Source organism: Hippopotamus amphibius, chromosome 17 (assembly GCF_030028045.1).
Source record: "Hippopotamus amphibius kiboko isolate mHipAmp2 chromosome 17, mHipAmp2.hap2, whole genome shotgun sequence".
Classification (NCBI taxonomy): domain Eukaryota; kingdom Metazoa; phylum Chordata; class Mammalia; order Artiodactyla; family Hippopotamidae; genus Hippopotamus; species Hippopotamus amphibius.
The window spans coordinates 38,083,634-38,107,027 of NC_080202.1; the positions used below are offsets into that span (position 1 = coordinate 38,083,634).

The window sequence follows — 23,394 nt, forward strand, 5'->3', positions numbered from 1 at the left end:
CTACAAACAATTCTGCTTTGGAACCTTCATTGGGAATGTGAGGGATGGAGGAAGAGATGGGGCCTGGAAGACAAACCCCCACAGAAACCCTATGATGTCAGAACTAAAAGTGCCTACAGCCCAGACCTTTCTGATACAGAAGGAAACGAAAAGTAAAACCGAATGTCAGCTAAGTGACCTCCTCAAGGCCACAAAGCCAGTGAGTGGTCACTGGGGTCAGACCTGTATCACACACCCATAGCTCCCTCCTTTTCCTCTCTGATTCCTGTGTGCCAACAGAGAGAGGGGTGGTGGGAGGTGGGATGAGGTGAGCAAGTGCCCCATTCCATGTTCTTGGTATTATTATTGGTTACCGTTAGTCAAGGGCCAGAACACCTTGGGTGAAGACATAATAATCAGTTGTTTTTCCCCCAAGAAGCTTTTCATATAATAACTATTGTTTGTATAGTGCTGTAGCATTTGCAGGTAAGTTTTCACTTAATCCCTGCAACAGCTCTATCAAAGGGTGATTATTACTGACCTATTTTTACAAGTAAAACACAGGTTCAAAGATGTTTAATTATTTGCTCTTGGTAATACGTCTAGAAAATCGCATGACTAGGACTCAAAACTAGACAGCAAGCTCTAGAGGGGCAGAGACCGTGCCTGTCTCACTCATCACTGAAGCCTAGCCCATTGCTGAATGACTGAGTGAACTCAAGACTGGTTTAAATTCTTTGAGTTGTTCTTTGCAAACCTTTTAAACTAGAGTTCTGCCACTGAATGGACCACTCATATAGCCCTCAGGAAAGAGGTCTATGTAGACATAAAACCTACCCAACATACACACACACAAATCTGACTCATATAAAAATACACTTCCTTTGCTTGGAACTTAATTTTCAACACTTTTTCCAGGAACTGGGCTATAGGCCTGGACATTTAAGAAAATGGAGAAAGGCAGCATTCCTTGCCCTGCCTTAGAAAGAGCCTGTGTGTGTTCCCCTGTGCCTCTGCGTGCTCCAGGCAAGTGGAGATAACCCCAGGTGGCAGACATGGTCTGCCTTCCTTTGGGGCCAGGAAAGTAGCTGGACAGCAGAGGGCACTGTGGAGCTTACAGATCTTGCATTCATGGGGTCATCTGTTCTGGAGCCAGAGTTTTCCAGAGACAGCCAGGGATCTTGGGTGGTCTTCTTAGGCCTCCGGTGTTCTGTGATCCTATAGCAATTTCTCTTCTTTTCTCCAGAAACCTAAGTGACACCTAAGAGGTAGCTGAGGGAGAGAGGGTAGAAAATATAATCTTTGGAGTCAGAGCTGGTTTTGAATTCCATTGCACCTTTTTGAACTGTGTGACCTTAGGCAAGTAACTCCAGTTTTTTCATGGGCAAGGGAGGTTATTGGTTCTGTTGTGCAGAATTAGAGATGAATTTGTATCATCTTTGTACAAGCATGGAACAACCATTCCAAGCTTATGTATCAAGGGCCTACTCTGTGCCAGGCAGTCCTTGGCACTGGAATCCATGATGGGCAAAAAGCAAACGAGGCCCCTGCCCTCACAGAGCTAACAGCTTAGTAGGGAAGACAGACTTTAACCAAATAACCCCACAGATAGATAACAAGTCACACTTGTGCAATTAAGTGCAACAAAGGAGTGGTCTTGGAGCTCAGTGAGGAGGAAGTACCTAGGCAGGGAGATTTCCCTGAGGTAGAGAGGAATAAGTTTAATTTGAAGGATGAGTAGAAGCTTATGAAGCAAAAAGGGAGGGAAAAAGCCTTTCAAGAAAAGGAAATCACTTACGCAATGGCCATATGTTTGTGAGCCTGACATATGGCTGGTGGAACGGCAGGGCAGAGAGAACAAGGTGGAGCTTGGTGGGAGATGAGGCCAGAGAGGCAGGAGTCCAATCACACAGGACCCCAGAGGCCTCCTTAAGGAGGTTTGTCTTTAGCCTAAGAATAATGGGAAATCATGAAGGGTTATAATTACAGGCTATTGGTGAATATTCATTTTACAAAGTTCTCTCTGAGGACATCCTTGGTGGTCCAGTGGCTAAGACTCCACGTTCCCAGTGCAGGGGACCTGGGTTCAATCCTTGGTCACTGAACTGCATCCCACATGCCGAAACTAAAAAGATCTTGCATGCTGCAGGACTTCCCTGGCGACGCAGTGCTTAAGAATCCACCTTCCAATGCAGGGGACACGGTTTGATCCCTGGTCTGGGAAAATCCCACATGCTGCGGAGCAACTAAGCCCTTGCGCCCGTTGCAGCTCCCAGGCTCCTACTGAGCCTGGGAGCTGCAACTACTGAAGCCCACGTGCCTAGGGCCCGTGCTCTGCCACAAGAGAAGCCACCACAATAAGTCCGTGCATCGCAACAAAGAGTAGCTCCTGCTTGCCACAACTAGAGAAAGCCAGATCACAGCAACAAAGACCAACAAAGCCGGGGGAAAACAAAAAAAAGATCCTGCACACTGCAATGAAGACCTGATACAGCTAAATAAATAAGTAAATATTTTAAAAAAAGTTCTCTCTGGCTGTAGTACTCATAGCAGACCCTGGATCATCTCCTCAATGCATCTTCAAGGTACTAAAGTTGCTAAGTTCTGCTGGCTGATCCTTCCTCCTTATCCTTTGCATCCCTCAACATCTCTTCATGGGAAGATTGCAATGGTTTCCTAACTGGTTTCCCTGCCTCCAGTCACACCTCCTCTACAACAAGCTTGATCTTATTTGATCTTTACAACATGCCTGCCAAGTAAGCAAAGCAGCAATCCTTATCCCTATTTTGCAGATGAGAAAACTGAGGTCTAGTGGTGCTGTGGAGCTGGTTCATACAGGCTTATGAAAACCAACAGTTAAAATTTCAGAAATTTTGGGACTTCCCTGGCAGTTCAGTGGTTTAGACTTTGCACTCCCACTGCAGGGGGTGTGGGATAAATTTTGCAAGGCAGTTCCTTTTTTTGGGGGGGTGGCGTGTGGGAAGACATTCAGGAGCCTTTCTGAAACCTTGAAAATGTTAAAGTATGTGGGCCGAGCGATGGGATTCAGAATGTCCTGCTTGAGCAGTGGAGCAGCTGAGGGTGCGGGCCGTGGAGACTATGGGGGCATAGGCAGAGGGTTGGCCGTCTCTAGGGGCGCAGCCCCTTTCTCCCTGCACACCTCCTATCACCCTGTTTGGCCCTGAAGGATGGCTGGTTAGCCAGAGACGGGTAAGATTCCTCAGGGGAGGAACAACCTAAGACAGGCACAGCTGCAGAGGTGCCAACAGGGGTGGTGCATAGAGCCCTAATATCTGAGAGAGGTCTTTTGCCCCCAGGGCTGTTCTGCTCTCCACGCCCAGCTCAAATCCACACCTGCTCAACTCGGACCCAGGAGGCAAACAAAGATCATTGCCCCAGTCATGTGAGGCCTTTGATTGTTTATGGGAGTAACCTGAGAATGTTAGCCGAGAAACCAATAAAAGCAACGTGGGATGAGTCAGCAGGGCTCTTGATCCTAGAGGTCTTGAGTCCCCCGGTCCCATCTTTCTCTTCAGTCTGTGTCTGTGTTTTCTTCAAGCTTGCGGCACCCGTCACTCACCTCGAGTCGCCGAGCTGGTCTCGGCAAGTGGCGCCCAACGTGGGGCACAAAAGGCTTGAGTGACGAAGGTTCACGGAAAGTGAAATTGATAAAAGTAAAGAATTGGGAAGTGCCGTGAAGCCCCCAAGAGGAGAGTAAGAAGCCTCTGAAAAAATCCTGCCAGTAAGTAAATCTCTTGGGTAGTTTGTGTTCAGGGTAAAATATGGGAAATAAAGTTCAGATCAATATCGACCAGATGTATGCCTGTTACGGCAGCTCCTAAGGGCAGGTGGAGTAAAAAGCAAGTGAAGGTCTTGTAAAAAGCAAACGAAGGTCGATTGTTAGAAATTCTGTAAATAATTGAGAATATTGTACGTGGTTTCCTTCTTCAGGCTAACACTGGATTTATGTACTTGGGATAAGGTTGGGAGCGAAGTTAAAAAACTGCATTCTAAAGGGACTCCCATACCTGTTTCTGTTTGGTCAATGTGGTCTCTGATTAAGTTAGTACTAAAGCCTCTACAAACTCCTGAAGGCTCAGATGATAGCTTTGATGAAGAAGCCGGTCCGTCAGAGGACCGATGGGCATGTGCGGTGCCAGAGGAAACTGAAAAACAAAAGGGAATGCAAATGGCTGAGGGATTAAGACCCTCGGCTCCCTCACTTGTGGAGGAGGGCAAACTTCCTATACTGCCCCCTCCTCTACCCTCTTTAATGCTGCCTGGGGGAGCTTATGCCTTTCCTGTTTCTAAAGGACACAGTTTTATCACCCTTACAGAAGGGCATTTTGCAGGCTCGACAAGAGGGAGATCTGGAAGCTATGCAAATGGCATCTCCAGTAACTATTCATGAAAGGGTGGCACCTGGAGTGGATCCTAATAATCCCAATGGAATTTATGAGGCAGTACATGAGCCGATACCCTTAAAAATATTGAAAGAATTAAAACAAGCAGTACAAAATTATGGAGTAAATTCTCCATTCACCATAGGTATCATACAGGGAGTAGCCGAAGGCTCTCGTTTGATTCCAGCTGATTGGGCAACGTTGGCTCGTGCAGTACTAGCCCCGGGAGAATTTTTACAATTCAAAACCTGGTGGTGTGATCATGCTGAAACTATGGCAAACCAGAACCAAGCAAAGCAGATTCCTATCTCCTTGGATCAATTGATAGGTAGTGGAAATTGGGGCAGAGTTCAAGATCAGATTCTGATGGAAGATCAGGCCATAGAACAGGTGAGACGTTGTTGCTTAAGAGCCTGGGAGAAAATAGAAGCTAAAGGGCAAGCTCCTGTCTCTTTTCAAAAGATCATGCAGGGGGCAAGAGAGCCCTATACTGAATTTATTGCCAGATTACAGGAGGCTGTCAAGGGGCAGATCACTAATGCTGAGGCTGCTGATACTGTTTTGCAATTATTGGCTTTTGAAAATGCGAATACAGATTGTAAGAAGGCCATTGGACCTATGAAAGGAAAGGGAACATTAAATGATTATATTAGAGTGTGTCAGGGAGTGGGAACTGAGAGCTTTAAAGCAACAATGATGGCACAAGCTATGGCTGGACTGAAAATAAGTAACAAATTTCCAGGGAAATGCTTTAACTGTGGTAAACAAGGACATACAAAGAAACAATGTAGGAAGAGAATGGATAGAAGGGCTGTTAATTTTCAAGATAATGTAACCAAAGGGCAAAAACAGCCTGGACTTTGTCCAAGATGTGGAAAAGGATTTCACTGGTCAAGCCAGTGTAAATCTAACTTCCATAAGGATGGAACCCCCTTGTCGGGAAAATATCAACGGGGCTCGCTCCTAGCCCCGCAACCAAAGGGAGCCTATCAGATTTAGAAACAGGCAGAAATGGCCCAATACTCCGCAGTGCCATGGAATTATCACCAGCCACAGCAGGCAGCGCAGCCTTAGACCTTCCTTGTGCAGAATCTATTATACTGCCTGGAGAAACTCCAACATTGGTCAGAACAGGAATTACTGGACCTTTGCCAAAAGAAACCGTTGGTTTAATACTAGGAAGGTCTGGCTTAACATCAAAAGGAATTAGAATTCATACTGGAGTGATTGATAATGATTATACTGGAGAAATTAAAGTGATGATATCAACTTCGGTTCCATGGAAAGCCCATCCAGGTGATAGAATAGCACAGTTGCTTATTCTGCCATATTATAAGATTGGCAATAGTACAAAAGTGAGGGGAATGAAAGGCTTTGGAAGCACAGGAGAGGCCGGAGTTTTCCTCTCTGAAAAAATTTTAGAAACACGCCCGACGTGCTCAGTAACTATAAATGGAAAAGCTTTTAGAGGATTAATAGACACAGGTGCTGATGTTTCAATTATAAGCAGTAATCATTGGCCTTTTCGCTGGCCTACTTGTCCTGCAGACATTACAGTGGTAGGTTTAGGTAGAGCTCATGGCTTGCAGCAAAGTGCTAAAATATTGCCTTGTATTGGCCCAGATGGGCAGCCAGCCCACTTACAACTCTATATAGCAGACCTTCCAATTAATTTATGGGGAAGGGATTTATTGCAACAGTGGAAGGCTGAAATCCACATCCCAAGGATAGATACTTATAGTATGCAAAGTCAAGAAATGCTAGTAAATCAAGGATATCAGCCAGGGTTAGTTAGGTTTTGGTAAATATCATCAAGGGAAACTATTTCCCATTCCAGCTGAAGGTAATGCAAATAGAGAAGGTCTTGGATATCAGTCTTTTCACTAGTGGCCACTGTTCGTAAAAGCTTACTGCTTCCCCCAGCACCAATCCCATTGACCTGGAAAACTGATACACCTGTATGGGTTGAGCAGCGGCCTTTAACCATAGAAAAGTTAGAAACTCTAACAGAATTAGTGACTGAACAGTTAGAAAAAGGACATTGAAGAATCTTTTAGCCCATGGAACTCTCCAGTATTTCCAATAAAGAAAAAAACTGGTAAATGGCGTTTATTAACAGATCTCAGGGCAGTCAATGCAGTTATACAACCAATGGGGGCCTTACAACCAGGCCTCCCATCACCTAATATGATCCCTGCTAATTGGCCTTTAATAGTTATTGATCTGAAAGACTGCTTTTTCACCATTCCATTACATCCCAAAGATAAAGAAAAATTTGCTTTTTCTGTGCCTGCACTAAATAATAAAGAACCTCGAAAAAGGTTTCAATAAAAGGTGTTACCTCAAGGCATGTTGAATAGCCCTACTATTTGTCAGAATTTTGTTGCTAAAGCCCTTGAACCAGTACGACTAGAATTTCCTAATTGTTATCTTATCCATTACATGGATGATATCTTGTGTGCTGCTCCTAATCAAGATTTACTTGCTTCTGCATATGTTAGCATGCAGCTTTGCCTTGATAAAGCAGGACTTAAAATAGCTCCAGAAAAGGTACAGATGCATAGCCCGTATCAATATTTGGGCACAATAGTTGATAGAACAACTATTAGACCACAAAAGGTGGAACTGAGGACAGATCAAATCCACACTCTTAATGATTTGCAAAAACTCCTAGGAGATATTAATTGGCTTCGCCCATGCATAGGGATCCCCACCTATGCATTGTCTAACCTATTTGCTTTGTTAAAAGGGGATTCAAAATTAAATAGTCCAAGAACTTTAAGATCAGCTGCTTTAGAGGAACTAAAACTTGTAGAAAATAAAATTCATTCTTCTCAATTACAGAGAGTAACTGTTAATCAGCCGTTGCAATTAATTATATTACCTTCTCATTCACCTATGGGGATATTAATGCAAAATGAAGGAATTGTGGAATGGTTGTTTTTAGCAAATACTATGGTAAAATCCTTGTCACCTTATTTAGAATTATTAACTCAGTTGGTTCTGAAGGGAAGAACTCGAAGTAAGCATTTAATTGGAACTGACCCTTCACATATAATTATTTAACTACTAAAGAAATTCAGGCTTGTTTCCAAAATTGTGTAAGCTGGCAAATTGCCTTTGCTGATTATATTGGGAAAATTGATAATCACTATCCGAAAAATCCCATTTTGCAGTTTCTTAAGAGAACTCAATGGATTCTACCTCGAATAACAAAATCTGATCCTATACCGGATGCTTCTATAATTTTTACTGATGGCTCTAGTAAGGGCCGAGTGGGATATACGGGATTTAAAACACGACAAATCCCTGTCCCTCACTTTTCAGCTCAGCAAGCAGAATTATATGCAGTTATCTGTGCTTTGCAAGACATACCTCAGGCCGTTTTCACTATTAATTTTTTGAATGTATCTGCACAGGCTACAGATACAGCAGCTGAGAGGCATTTTTGAGCCTTGTCTAGGAATGGGACTCATTTTAATGATGCACAGCCGCTGATATGGTGGCAGGACCCATTGACTAATATCTGGTCATCAGGAAGGTTAATCACATGGGGAAGAGGGTTTGCTTGTGTGTCACCAGGACAAGGCCTGGAACCTGTGTGGATTCCATCTCGGAGAATTAAGCCATATCATGAGCGTTCCAAAGAAACGCCATCTTGAATGGGATGTAGAATCTCCGGAGATGAACTTTGAAGGTCTGACTTTAAAGTCAACTAAATCACAGGCCTTTTGCCACAAACACGGATGATGTTTGGTCTGATTACTATTGCCGTGAGTATGCCCCTTGTCACAACAAATGAAAGAAAAAAAAATTATTACCTATTTGGCTTATGTGCCTAATCCTGCATTATTAAGATCTGTTAATTGGGGAGAAAGATCTATACCTGTTTATGTTAATAATTCCTCTTGGATTCCTGGACCAGAGGATAAAAGATTGCCTAAACACAAAGGCGAGGAAGGAACCCAATTTAATAGCTCTACGGGTTTTGAAACATAGGCGCTAATAAAGCATGTCTGAATATGACAATACAGGCATGGCTGTCTATCAATTCTAAAAATAGAAGCCATACCAAAACGCAATTACATTTGTTTTCAGGTTTGAGCTTTGGATATCAAGAGACTAAGTTTACTAATTATGCCATCCCTGATAGAACTTTGTGTGAAATAAAACGGATATGGGCTGACAGACAAGATCAGATTCTTTGGGATGTTTGCGGTGGGATGGAGGGTGTGATACTACTTAATGGTTCCTATGGAACAGTATGAAACTGGTCCCTCTAATGGTTTACACCAAAACAACTCCTCCTGCAATCCCTATAAAAGGTTTTGATGGCATATACCAATATTGCCATGCACTCGCCCTATCCCATCTTATGGCTTAGGATTGGATTAGTACCTCCTTGGCCTCAATTAGAGGATGGCAGAGCTCAAACAGAGATATGGAAACTTCCCTTAAGTTTAAGAACATTACAAATCTGGGATGGCCATGATGCCAGTGACACATCTGCTGGGATATGGAGCGGATGGTTTCACACTGGACATACAACAACTACAAACTAAAATAACTGACATGCAATATGCATCTTTGCAATCTCTACACCAAAGTGCTACTTTACGAAGTATAGCTGATGGATTAAAAGCATTGCATCCGTTGGATTGGATAAAAAGCATGAGTAGCAGTCTCCTAAGCATTTTGATACTTTTTGTTGCCTTTTAATTATCCTATGTTTAGTTCTCAGGTGCGCAGGAGGAACGCTCCAAGGATTGACAGAAAAAAAAAATAACTCGAATAGGCTTATCTTCTCCTGCGAAAACAAAAAGGGGGAGATGTGGGAAGACATTCAGGAGCCTTTCTGAAACCTTGAAAATGTTAAAGTATGTGGGCCGAGCGATGGGATTCAGAATGTCCTGCTTGAGCAGTGGAGGAGCTGAGGGTGCGGGCCGTGGAGACTATGGGGGCATAGGCAGAGGGTTGGCCGTCTCTAGGGGCGCAGCGCCTTTCTCACTGCACACCTCCTATCACCCTGTTTGGCCCTGAAGGATGGCTGGTTAGCCAAAGACGGGTAAGATTCCTCAGAGGAGGAACAACCTAAGACAGGCACAGCTGCAGAGGTGCCAACAGGGGTGGGGCATAGAGCCTTCCTTATATCACCCTGTTTGGCCCTGGAGGATGACTGGTTAGCCAGAGACGGGTAAGATTCCTCAAGGGAGGAACAACCTAAGACAGGCACAGTCGCAGAGGGGCCAACACGGGTGGGGCACAGACCCCTAATATCTGAGAGAGGTCTCCTGCCCCCAGGGCTGTTTTGCTCTCCACACCCAGCTCAAATCCACACCTACTCAACTCGGACCCAAGAGGCAAACAAAGATCATTGCCCCAGTCATGTGAGGCCTTTGATTGTTTATGGGAGTAACCTGAGAATGTTAGCTGAGAAACCAATAAAAGCAACGTGGGATGAGTCAGCAGGGCTCTTGATCCTAGAGGTCTTGAGTCCCCCGGTCCCATCTTTCTCTTCAGTCTATGTCTGTGTTTTCTTCAAGCTTGCGGCACCGTCACTCACCTCGAGTCCCCGAGCTGGTCTCGGTGGGGGGGGGGGGGGCGGGGGGCTTGAACCTGGGCCTTGAGGAGTGAGAACGTGTAATCCTAACCACTGATTCACCAGGGAATTAATTCCCTATAAGCCAGCTGTTAAATACAGCCAACTATTAAAAATTATACAAACATTAAAAACAAAGGGAATAAATTATCAAAATTCATCACTTCCTAATAATTTTACTATTATTATTTACCTATGCTCTTGAGGTTATTTGTGTTATTGTATCTGCTACATAACAGTATGAAACTACTACATAATAGTATGCTCAGTGTTCAGTAAAGTCAAGATGGTAGATTGAAATCAGCCTTGGTGGGAGTATTTACACCATAGAAGTCGGCAAACGCTACAAACAGGGATTTGATTTATTGTTTTGTCGACTACCTAGATTTAAGAAAGTGAGAAAATGCTAATAATTCAGATTTTAAGTCAATGTGTTATGTCTGTAGCGGTTGCACTCTGTATAGCACAAAACCTGAGGAACTTATTTTTCAGCATTTGGAAACTGTGTTCTTATTCAGCAAAGAAGTCGCTCCCATAATTGACAGTCAATACGCCTTTGTTTATTCGCTTTCCTCTTACACTGACATAGAGGACATAACCAACATCCATGTTGGGATTACATTCCTGGGTCACCTGAAACCACAGGTTGGCTACCCATACAGGAGTTTGACAAAAATCCATGAAAGTGTTCTGTGAGAATAAATTGGTTACAAGGAATTTGCAAATGTACATTAGTATTTGTAAATTCTGTGCTACACATCAGTACAATTTATCATAGATTTATGTGCCTATACACGTGCATGCAGTCCCCTTTTCTCCCGACAGTCGGCGGTTCGACATTTATCAGAACAGCACTGGGTCTAGAACATGTTATTCATGTGTCACTCCATAAACAGTCACTGGATGCCAAGGCTGGGATACAGTTAGTCAATGAACAAACGACTCGGCCATCACAGATCGCAAGAGGCATAGACGGGACTAGAGCCAGGCTTTCCAGGGCCACCTCACCTTACCCGGAGGGGTGGCTTCGGCCCAGGCGCCCGGGTCGGGGTAGGGGGCTAAAGGCCAGTCGAGAAGCAGCTCACTGCCAATAGCGGACTAGGCCCGGCGCAACGCCGTTCTCCGTAGAGGCTGGTGGGAGCACGCCCTGGGGAAAGGGGCGTGGTTGCCACCGGCCGGAAGTGACGCAACACGGGGGCGGTGCACGGCGGCGGCGGCGGCGCGCGGCCTGGGCTCGCGCTGGGCTCCGCGCGCCCCCCGCCCCCTCTATGAGGCAGAGGCCGCGGCGGCCGTTAGCGCTGTCGCTCCGGGGGCCGCGGCGGGCGGGGCTCCGGCGGGGCCCGGCCTAGTCCCCACCCCAGCCCGGCTCCCAGCCGCCCGCCCTCCCTCCCTCCCTCTCCCCGATGCAGGGGGCCGAGCTCCGGGATGGCGAGGCGGCGGCGGCGGCCGCTTCGTACCGCGTCCTGAGCCGCCTTCTCGGCTATGGAGAGGCGGCCCCCGAGCCAGGCCCGCCGCCGCCGCCGCCCCCGGGCCATGGCCCCGCGCCGCCACCCTTCCTCGCGCGGCCCGGCCCGCGGGGCTCCCGGCCGCCTCAGCTGATGGTGTTCCGCAACGTGGGTCGGCCGCCTGAGGAGGAGGACGCGCAGGCGGCCCCGGAGCCGGGACCTTCGGAACTGCTGTGTCCCCGGCACCGCTGTGCCCTGGACCCCAAGGCCCTGCCGCCGGGGTTGGCGCTCGAGCGGACCTGGGGCCCGGCGGCTGGACTGGAGGCGCAGTTGGCGGCTCTCGGGCTCGGGCAGCCGGCGGCGCCGGGGGTCAAGACGGTCGGCGGGGGTTGCTGCCCATGCCCGTGCCCCCCGCAGCCGCCCCCTCCGCAGGCCCAGCCTCCTGCTGCCGCCCCGCAGGCCGGGGAGGACCCCACGGAAACGAGCGACGCGCTGCTGGTCCTGGAGGGCTTGGAGTCGGAGGCCGAGAGCCTGGAGACTAACAGCTGCTCGGAAGAGGAGCTCAGCAGCCCAGGCCGCGGAGGAGGAGGGGGCGGCCGGCTTCTGCTGCAGTCCCCGGGCCCTGAATTACCCCCGGTGCCCTTCCCTATGCAGGACTTGGTCCCTCCAGGGCGCTTGAGTAGAGGGGAGCAGCAGCAGCAACCTCCCCCGCCCCCGCCTCCTCCTGGGCCCCTCCGGCCACTTGCGGGCCCTTCTCGGAAGGGCTCCCTCAAAATCCGCCTCAGTCGCCTTTTTCGCACCAAGAGCTGCAACGGTGGCTCCGGCGGTGGGGATGGGCCCGGCAAGAGGCCTTCTGGAGAGCTGGCTGCTTCAGCGGCGAGCCTGACAGACATGGGAGGCTCTGCGGGCCGGGAGCTGGACGCGGGGAGGTGAGACCGGCTGCGGGGCGGTGGGGCTGGCTGACAAACTTCCTTTTCTTGTTTCATTTCCCTTGTATTCTATTGCTGGCACGATCCTGACAGTTCTTAAGATATGGTCTTCATAAGTAGGCAGAGACTTGGGGTGAAAGGTGGTGACATCGCCCATTAGGTCAGAGCTGATTGTGGAAGCAGCAGCCTCCCAGCGCCCCCGTGACACTTCTCAGCTGGTTAGCATCTCTTTAGCTGGGCGATGATTTGAAACCATCCCTCCCACCCCCACCCTGGCCCAGCTTTTAAAGTTTTTCCAAGGTATCTGTCTACCATTACCCCGGCGGGGAGCTTGATGGAAGCATGTGGCCTTTGGGGCAAAAAGTTGGTGGTGTGTTTGACCACCTTGCTTATTCTTTCTGTGTACCAGCACCCCACCCCCTTCACACTCATTCATGCAAATGATGTGACAAACTTGTGTAGTTGTAGGCCGGCAGTCAGTTGGGCATCTCTATTCAAAGTTTTAATGTTTTCTTGGTTGGTTTCGTAGATATACTTGGTATCTCAAGGCTGTGTGCTGACCACTCTGAGAAGAGAAAATAGCCTTGCTCTCAAACCCATATGAGAATTCTAAGTATGAGGTATAGACATTGGTACAGACATGTCTGTACAGGCAGGTATACACATTGGTACATGAGTTCTAGGCCAATTGATGAAAATTCCAAACTTAGGCATTGAGTTTTTTTGCTGCATTTCTGAAGGGTGGACGGCTCTCTGATATCCAGTGTTAGACTGGTGTATCGGTTTAGAAAGCTGTCAACTTTTGTGTCGATGAAATGAGACTTCCCTTGTGGTAACTGCCGTTGTGGTTTGTGCTGCTGAATGGGCTCTTAGAAAGATTGGAATTGGTTTGGGTGCAGCTCATGTGATAGATTCATGAGATGTACTGGTAGCCGCAATGCAAGGCTGAAAAACAGGTAGACAAATAAATTGAGAACTTTGCCGTGCACCAGAATCACATGGGGGAGCTTTGGGAAACGATCAGAGGGCCCAAGAATTTGAATTTTTAAAAAGCTCCCTAATTGGTTCTAAGGTGTGATCTGGACTGGAAACCACTAATCCATGAACTTCTCCTTTCAAAGGAGCTTGTATTCCAAGAGCAAAGTGTGGGATCAGCTGCTTTTTGGGTTTTTGTTTTGTTGGCCACTTTGCACAGGGGAATCTTACTTTCCCGACCAGGGATGGAACCTGTTCCCCCTGTAGTGAAAGCATGGAGTCCTAACTGCTGGACCGCCAGGGAATTCCTGTGGTCAGTTTGACTTTGTTGCCTTTTCTGAGCAGCTATGCCAGGGGCTCATCTTGGGGATCAGACCAAACCCAAACTCCCTAAAGAAATCAGTAGGTTGATGTGTGTTGCCTCTTCGGGTATATGTGTGTTTCCACATTTGCCTCCCTGTGAACTCATGCTGGGAACTCAGGTCTGGAAAAGTGTGTGGCTGCTGAAGCAGCTTTTTTGTGGTAGGCTCTGCATTCCATGCTCCACTTACCCTTGTAGATGAAATTTTCATCAGCTGGGGGTAGGGAAGGATTGAAGCTGCGGGTAATGACATAGGATGGATTGCTAATTTTCTTGTGGTTCTTGCCTTTGTTCCATATTGACCAGGAGTTGGTCTAACATTCCAGAGACGCCAAATATGAGGTGTGGCGTGAAATTAGCTGCTACATCTAATAGATTAGGAAGAGGAAAAGGCATATGACATTATACGGTTTTTTGCATTTGGAAGGAGAATTTAATGGTCATTGGCTGCTCTGTCACCAACCCTCACAGTAAGCACAATACAGATTTCTACTGCAGAGCAAATTGGGCTGTAGCTCTGCAAAGAAGCTTAGTTCAGGGCACTGGAGAATTACATTTTTTGGTCCAAGAGCTTTTTCTGATGAATTGAAGAGCTAGGTATTCGTGTGTGAACATTTGGTTGACTGCTGTTAGGAGGCAGCATGTTGTACAGAGAATGTGAACATCTAGATTTCATGTGGGACTCCCGACATCGGCTGTGGGACACAGGCCAATTTTGTCTTCTTCAGACTTGCCCCTCTTTTTTAATCTGTAAAATGGGAGTGATTCCTGACTTCTTCCTGTCCTTATAGGAATAGAGTGAGGACAAGAGAAATTGAGATGCAGTATTTTGTGCTTTTGGAGAAGTAGTAAGATTGAACTGGTGGTTTTTTTTTAAATGCTTAGGATTTGGTGCTGTTAGATTTTCTTGTTAGCTTTTCCACAGCTTACTATGTGCCAGTCTTGCTGGCAGCCTCACAGCTGTGAGAAACTTGGTGAGTCTGGCCAGGGTAGTTGTGATTTCTATGGATCTGCACCTCCTTAGTAAGTGCGCCCTGTTGGGAGGAAGGATAAGTTTGGATTTTTAGCTTGTTCTCTTGTTTTGAATGGTGGGACCTGAAAGCCATGAGAAATGTCAGTCTTTTGCCAGAAGGTATATGCCTGCCTTCTTATTGTTGGTTGGAGTTAATTACACGTCTCTGCAGTCTTTGCTGTATAATTTGGGGCTTTTACAGTAACCTCTGGGCATGGTTCTCTTTGCTCTTCTCAGCATTTACCTTGCCCACAGTTATCACTAGAAAGTACCTCCTACAATCATTATTTTAGTTTTTTGGCCGAGCCACAGGGCATGTGGGGTCTTAGTTCCCTGACCGGGGATGGAACCTGCACTCTTTGTGGTGGAAGTGCAGAGTCTTAACCACTGGACCGCCAGAGAAGTCCCCCTACAGTCATTTCATAAGGCTTAACAGTTTCCATATTTTAACAGATTAAGCAAACTTTAGTTCCTTTCCAATGTTTTAGAGTCTGCTTGGTTGACCTTCCTAGATATACTGAGTCTTAGGTCTAGTGTGAGTTAGCTTAGAGAACTCTTTTGAAGTGAGGGAAGAAATGGGCCCAGCAGCTAATCAGGTTTCTGTTCTGGAGAACTGGGCTAGGCTGTGTAACACACATATGTTGGAATTCAGAGAGCTGGGCTTGATGCCTGTGGGCTTCAGTGTTATATAGGATTACTATTTCAGGAAAACCAGTGAAGTTCCCTTGTCTGTTTCACATATGTTTAGCTGATTGTCTTCCTTTGTATTTGGTGAGAAATAGCATTCGGTCCTACGTTTTTGAATCATCACATAATACACACTTGGTTGGAAATGGGTATCTTGTTCATTTCTCAAGGTTTGTTTTTTTTTCCTGCTTAACAGTTGAGGCTATTACTGGCAGTCTTTATAGCTGTGAGGTGGAAAAATGGAGAACAGTTCTGTAGTGGTTTCCTATCTATTTGGGAAGAAAGATACAATTCTGGAAAGAGAGGCAGGCTGCTTTGGCATCAGTTTGGGGCCCTGCTGTCGTGGACAGACCTGGCAGACACGAGAAACCCTTTTCTCTGTTTTCTTGTGTATTCAGGTCTTTTTGAGAAAGAGCATGACATGCTGAGAGCAAAATGATTTTATGGTGTGGTGAGGAGGCTCTGACTTTGTTTGGGTTTTGGGTCCATATTCTGTTGATCTTTTTAAGTATTTTTTCATGAAGTGGTTGTGGTTGGCAGCTCTCTTTTGGAATGAGCGACCTGGCTTCAAAAACCTCTGTCCTTTTGAATCGTGTCTTTACCTCCTTAATTTACCCACTGCATCATTCCTAAGGTTTTAGACCTTGGACTACACCTCTGGGCTTTTTTCTGGAAATTCCCTCCATAGGTTCTTTAGTTGGTTTATGGTGTTTCAGATCTGACCTTGTTGCACAGATGTCTGTGTATTGGAACTAAAAATGAACACATGGTTTTTGTGCCTGTAGCACATGAACAGACACTGGCTTATGATGTGTTGGAAATGGCACGGGCTGGCTGACTTGGCACTGTGTGCTTTAGCAGGGGCAGAGGTAAATTGTGGCCGCAAAACCTGATTGTTTGGATATCCTACTTTAGAAGTTAGAAAAGGACATGTGTAAGTCTTAGGACACTGTAGAGAGGATTTATGAACAAAAGAGGGAGAGCATTACTATTTCATTGTTTATATTTTAGGTTTCAAGGAATTTGAAAAGTGGCCAGTGGTTATATCAATGTGTTGTCAGCCTGTCTAGTCTAATGTTTTTAACTCCTTTTATCTCACAGATCTGTTGCCATACAATTAGTAATTTGCAGAGTGGAAATGGACAGAAGCACCCTATCTCTTTGTTGCCTGTAACAAATCAGTACATAGCTGACACAAAGGGCTACTTCTTAGAGAAGACCTTTACCTAAGGTCTTCTGCTGCCCTTGTCTTGTTCTGCCATCTGAGGCATAGCCCACCAAATCCTACCCCACGCCACTCATAAGGTCTTTCTGTTGCTAAGATGCAGGTGGCCCACTGGCAGAGTTACAGTGGCTTGACTTTGTACCCTAATGCTTGTCAAGGCGGTTTGGGGAGGAATAGAATAATATGGGAATGTAGTATAGAAGGGTTAGATGAAAATGTTATCTGGAGCTGTATCATTCATGTTGCTCTCCAGAAAACAGCTCATCCAGCTTAGAATGGTTATCGTTTTAAATGTTTCATATATACAAAAAGAGACATATAAAGTGTATGTACTATAATAATGAAATGTATGCCTAGGTAACCATCACTAAGCTTAACAAATAGAATGTTACCAGTACCTTTGAAGACCGCTGTGTGTTACTTCCTGATTACATCTCCCTCCTCCCCCATGTAACCACTATCCTCAATTTTATGTTCATTGTTCCCTTGCTTTGTTTTTTATAGTTGTCTAGATCGGTCTTTTCATGAATGACTGCCATTAGAATGCTCTCAGGATCCTTGAGACAGAAACTGTTTTGGATTTTTAGTTAGACAATATCTCCCCAAAGAGAGAAGGAAGCACTCATATTTATTATTAGCCTTTCAGCCTCTTAGACCTCCTACTTCTCTAACCTTCCTTATTTGCCAGAAAAAGCCATTCTAGGGCTCTCAAATGACTCTGCCTGGGTTTAGAGTCATATGTATTTCTTTTTCTAGCCCCTAGAAACTATGATTTTCTTCTTCAGAATGCCGGGGGTGGGGAGAAGATGAGCTGGAGTGAGAAGGCCTCTGCAAGATGTGTGCATTTGGGTACTGCTGTTCTTCAGTGCTTGGCGCTGAGGAGGCTCGTCCTCAGTCTGGGCAGATGGCAGAGTAATGCAGCTTCCTTTGAAAAGAGGCAAACCGCCAAATGGCTGAGGTGTGAACCTTCGAAAGGCCAGTGCTTTAGTTTTCTGCTTCTGAGTTTAATGTTGTATCCACAAGTTACCGAATAAAAATCAGCTTGAAAGCTCTTCAGTCTTCAAGTTAATGTCCAGTGGAGTTGACTTTCCATTCCAGCCCTCTGGAGTGTTGGGACTAAGCTGCAGACCGCCACGACCAACTTGTATAAATAGAGGGACTGTGTGTGCTTGTGTCTTGTTCTGATGCAGCCACCTCTCCTGTGTGTGCTGTGGGCGGGTTGTTCACAGTGGGCACCATCATTAGACTTCTTAAGTCTCCACATGGAGGCGGCTGCAGAGGGAGTGTGAGATAGGTCAGGAGAGGGAATCCAGCATCTTGGCTATTTCTGAGTAAGGTCTTCACAGTATGGTTTTGAAATTATGTTCAAAGTGAGTTCTGAGAAGCGCAGACATCTATGTTAAAACACAAATGCATAAAGATCTTCTAATGTCAAATAATTTAAAGTAGGATTTCATTTTGGATTTTCTTTGCTTCTGCCCCCATCTGTTGGTACAGTTGAAGTTTTATTTAAACCTTTGGGTGAGAATAATTTTGGAAAGTGAGCCAGCTACAAGGTGTGGAGTCAGGCATTTAATTTGGTGGTAGAATTTTTTTTGTCTTATTTATTGAGATATCATTTATATAGTACCTAAAGTCCATCTTTTTTTAAGTTGCTCAGTTCTATTAATTTTGACAAATGTCAAAATCATAACCTCTGCCACAAAGTATAGCATATTTTCATCACCTCCACAACTTCTTTCCCTTGTAGTCAATTCAGTCATCCTGAGGTGAGTTTTTTGAGCTTAGCACATTTCTAGCCAGAAAGTCTTTGTCAGAGTCTTTTGGATTTCTTTCATTTCTTGCCCAAAAGCCAGTTGAAATTGGTGCAAAGTGAAGTTGCCTTTGGTGTGTCTTCACAGGGGATCTGGTTTTCCAGCTGGTTTGGGACTAGCATCAGGAGCAGTCATCAGGAAAATGCTGTGACTGGCAGCTCAAAAGGGAGGAGGGGCCATCCTCTTTGGGTGCCAGGCAGAGCCCCTAACTTGAAGAGACTCCCTTGTTGGCTGATGGCTTTGACCCATGGCTTGGGGGCATTTTGCTGAAATCAGAGTTCTTACTAATTAAAGGCTGTATGTATATCCTATAGTGCTGTTCTCAAGTCCAGAAATCTTGCCTGGTTCCCTTTGGGACCTCCTGCTTCTAGGAGGAGGCCCAGAGGGAAAGCTGGTGCCCTGAGGTGGCACTGTTCAGGTCAAGAACCTTTTTCTTGGCTCCAATGTCAAAATGAACCCTGCATCTGAATACTTCCTCTAGAAATGGACTTACTAATTACCACTCAAGGTGTTTTAGTCTTTTAATGTGATTGGTGTGGAAAGCTCCAAAGAGATTTCTTATTGCTTTGTAGGCTGGTGAATTCTGCAGCCAAATCTATTTAAGGAATTGCCTTAATTATTTTATTCTCCCCCTTTAAATTTTAGGCTTTATTACAAAAGTGCGGCTGACAATGACTAGGGTTTGCTTTGTTTTTCGGTGTATCTGGAATTGAGTGTTGCAGTGATTTTTTTTCTTTTTTCTTTTGCTGGTGATTTAAATGCCGGTGTGTTCATTCCCTGCCTCATTCTCTGTGTGCTTTCTCACCCCTCAGGAAACCCAGGTTGACAAGAACTCAAAGTGCCTTTTCTCCAGTCTCCTTCAGCCCCCTGTTCACAGGTAAGGGTGATCTCTCTTTTTCTTCTCACATCTGAAAGCAGGAGTGTTCTGAGAAGTGTCAGGAAACACTTGCAGATGCATCGCAGAGGGAGCTTCAGGCATGTCTGCAGTTATTTTCTTCAGTCTGTACCCGCTGGGTTTGGGGTGAGGCTATTTTTATGATGTGGAATGTGTTCTTGACTTTGGATGCTTTATAGTTTGACGTAGACACTGCTTGCTGGTAATTAGGTGGCCCTGGCAGTTATGCAGGCTTTAGTTCAGAGTCATCACGTATAAATTAAGGGCAGGAATTACAAATTTATAGGCTCATAGCGCATAAAAGACTCTCTAGAAGTCATACAATTCCTGTCCCTGCTTCCAAGGGAGTTCATGGATTATCTAATAAACATGATCCATGATGATCTGGTCTATTTTTAAAGACTTTGGGCAAAGGGGATCACGTGAACTCTTGTCTTACCCATTTTAGGGGCTAGCAGTTCTTGCAGCTGTTGAGTTCCTCATTGGATCTAATTTAAGTCTCCTCTTGCAGTAGGGAACGCAGTTGCTAAAGGAAGAAAGTGGTCAAATATCCTTTTGCCTTCTCCTTTAAAGGGGAGCTTTTTCTGAGAGGGAGACCTTTTGTTATGTGAGTCAGATGTGAAGCTCCTGCTTGAATGAGCTGTAGAAAAGGAGGTCTGGAGCACACAGCCTAAAGTCTCAAAAACTGAGTGCTCCTCACTGGGCAGGGCTGAGAAGCCTTGAAACTGAATCCCAATTTCAGACTCTTGGATATTGTATCCCTCAAAAAAGATGATTGGAAGAATTATGATCTGGGACTGGGCATTTCCAGGAAAATGTTAAGCAGGCGAGTGGAACCCCCATTACTGGGTAGACTGCCTTGAGCTGTCGGAACAGGTGAGTTGGTGCCTGTAATAGGCACAGGTGGAGAAGGAGGTCCTCTGTCCTTATCCCAAGCAAAGAATTAAAGGATCTTATCCTGTAGCAGAATGTCTTTCTAGTTAGTAGACATTGTTTCCCTTTTAAAGTAATGAAACTCACATTTGTAGTTTCAGGTTCCCCTTCTTGTTTCAAAGAGCCTTAGCTCTCTTGAATTAACATCCTTTAAGTGTTATACTACCTACAGTCTAGACCTCTTTGACCCTTCAGGAAACCTGGGCTCATTGCATTGCTCTGGGCAACTAGGCCCTCAGTCATTAAGCTGTGTGAGGAGTTCCTAGAACTTCCACTGATGACTTTTGGAAGAGCTTTTCTGCTTATCTAATTAGTGTTCAAGACCTTTGTTTAAAAAAAACTATTAGATTCTGAAAACCCAGCTCCCGGCCTTTTAGAGATATTTGTTATCTCATTTTCTTAACTGGGAAACATTAACATTTTAGCTGAGGGGCTAATTCAGCTTCCTAAATAATAAAAAGGTGTTGGAAATAACACCCTAAGGGCCAAATCAGAAAAATCCCAAATTCTGCCTTGTAAATCAGACCTACCAAAATAAACTTATTCTTGGCTATCAACCTTTTGCTGATAAAATACCCTTCATTCTCTGGTGATTCAGGTGGAGAGAGGGTAGATGGAGTTGGGTGGCAAGGAGGAGTGTATATGGCAGAGAACAGAACTGCACAGCATGCTGGGAAGTGAGAGAAACCATGTGCCACCCCCCACTGAGTTCCTACTGAGCCGCTTCTGCTAAGCTTACCTGACTTTTGGCTGACTGTGGAAGCAGTTAATTATTAGGGTTGCCCTTTTCAGCCTTTGCAGCCTCAGCTGTTAGGAATTAATTGATACCTGAAATGGTTGGTTCTCTTATGAGTGAATATTCTGGAAAATCTAGATGTGGAAAGCCATCTAGGAAGAAGTTGGGGCTAACATTGGGACCTTTATCTGCATTCAGCGTAACGGTTCTTACATTTTGATGGCACTTGCTCTCCATGTCCATTTGGGCTTGTAACAAGCTGCTTGCCTTGCTCCCTGAGGCAAAAATTGGTACACAAGTCTGTAAAAATAAATGGTGTGCGTTCTATTTGAATAAAGAAGACCTCTTGTTCAAGATTATATCCTCAGTGGCAGAGCCAGGATTAGTTGGCTTTTCAACTGTCAATCCCATGTTTTTGTCTTAAAGATCCTTGATCCTTAATAGGGTAAAGGAATGGTGGAATTTAAAATTAATTTCTCAGGTGTTTGGAGTGGGGCGGGGCAAGGGGATTCCAGCCATGGGAGCATTAGATTTTGCGCTTTCTGAGGGCCATGGATCTCTAGCCTCCCTTGCTTGCCCTCTGCTTCCCTTTGCTTCCTGGCCTCAGCTTTGGGCAAGGTGCTACTGTAACATGCTCGCTCCATGAATCCCTCAGGTGAAACAGTGTCACTTGTGGACGTGGACATCTCTCAGCGGGGCCTGACCTCTCCGCACCCTCCAACTCCCCCTCCTCCTCCAAGAAGAAGCCTCAGCCTCCTAGGTATAGTTTCCCCCTCACCTGCCTTCTTGCCCTAGTGGGAGGGTGAGCTCTGTGGACCTGTTGTTCTGTGCCAAGAGCCAGAGAAGCTCCTGGGTTTCTAATGATGACCCAATTATTTCTTGTCCGTTTCTCAGCATCCCTGTCATCTCCCGAAGTGGTTAAATGGGTCTCTTACCTGCATGCTATAACATCTACTGTCCATATATTGATTAGATCTTTGTTTATTTATAAAGGATATTTATCTTGCTCTGAATCTACTGCTAGTGGGCAGCTTTAGGGATATCCTTACTTTCTTGCTTTCAAGCAAAGGAAACCAGAAAAGGATGATTGTTGCCCTCTGTGCAAAAAGACAGGGTGAAGGTCAGGCCATCTTTCCCTAGAGGGTAGCCTGATAATCCTTCTCCCTCTCTTCTGCCTTCTCTTTGCTCATTCTGTGCCAATATTTCTGAACCTCTTGCTTTTGTTCTCTCTTCTAGATGATATCAGTGGGACGCTGCCTACATCTGTCCTTGTGGCTCCGATGGGGTCTTCCCTGCAGTCTTTCCCCCTACCTCCGCCTCCTCCACCCCATGCCCCAGGTTAGCTTAGCTTAGAGGCAAGACTTGCAAGAGTAGGAGTACAAAGTGATACACTTTTGAAGGATGGGAGAAATCTATTTATGGAAATAACAGAATTTATGAGAAAGCTTAAATCTTATCCCCTTGACTGGACCAGAACATGTTGGAAATGAGACTGAGAACTGGTTTTTCTAACTGGTTTTCTTTATGGAGGTGAATCTGATTTTTGGTAGAGATAAAAGACTATTGAATTTTTTGTCTCTTTGTTGCTGAAACTGTTTTGCAATCTTTGAGTTGATGTCACTTAGGAAACTGCCTTAATTTCAGTGGAGTGAGGAGGTTTCATATGTTGCTGTTTTTCAAAGTTCTGTGGTTTTTCTAAGCTTTTAGCATTTACTGCAGCCTTGTAAATAAGTACCAAGCATTTAGTAGCCCATACCTGCTTTGCCAGCCTCTAGTACCCAAGGAATAAAATGAATGAAATCAGCATTCTTTTCTACTTGCCTGGCAAAATCTACTTGCCTGGCAAAATCGTTTCTCTTCCTGGGCAAGTAAGTGAGTCACTATTTCCAAGGCTGCTTTACCGGCACTTCACCTCGAGGTGGGAGAAGTTGGAATCGCTCTAGGCTGGTGAAGGTCCTGAAGTAGTCACCTTAGTCAGGTTAGTGAGCTGCTCCCTACCCCTTTCCTGGGGTTTAACGCCCCCACCCATCCTTCACAGCTTATATGAGCCCACACAGCTTTTTGTCCCAGCCCATCCAGCTCTTCCCGACTGCTTTAGCTTCTACCCTTTCCAGCTTAGCTTCTAATGCCTTGCCTCTCTTCAGTTAGCATCTCTGTTTTGGGGGGAGGGTCTACTTAAGGTTGGGAACAATAAGGATCAACAAGTGACTGCCACTCTCTTGCCCTGCAGATGCGTTTCCCCGGATTGCTCCCATCCGAGCAGCTGAATCCCTGCACAGCCAGCCCCCACAACACCTCCAGTGTCCCCTCTACCGTCCTGACTCGAGCAGCTTTGCAGCTAGCCTTCGAGAGTTGGAGAAGGTGGGTGGTGCCTGAGGACTGATGGCTTGCCTCCTCCCAC

The 23,394-nt window shown here is 45.7% G+C and overlaps 1 protein-coding gene across 3 annotated transcripts in view; it reads left to right on the forward strand.

Annotated features, from left to right (window-relative positions):
- Window positions 1-11,199: 11,199 nt before the first annotated feature.
- Window positions 11,200-23,394, forward strand: part of SOCS7 (suppressor of cytokine signaling 7) — a 31,588-nt gene continuing 19,393 nt past the window's right edge. The window contains exons 1-5 of one of the 3 annotated variants that reach the window (XM_057716098.1): window positions 11,200-12,355; window positions 19,242-19,306; window positions 21,649-21,753; window positions 22,230-22,331; window positions 23,224-23,354. In XM_057716098.1, coding sequence (XP_057572081.1) covers window positions 11,385-12,355; window positions 19,242-19,306; window positions 21,649-21,753; window positions 22,230-22,331; window positions 23,224-23,354 — 1,374 coding nt within the window. In that variant the 5' untranslated portion in view covers window positions 11,200-11,384. The remainder of the gene's footprint in view (window positions 12,356-19,241; window positions 19,307-21,648; window positions 21,754-22,229; window positions 22,332-23,223; window positions 23,355-23,394) is intronic. The other 2 variants (XM_057716099.1, XM_057716100.1) reach the window with 2 other exon arrangements.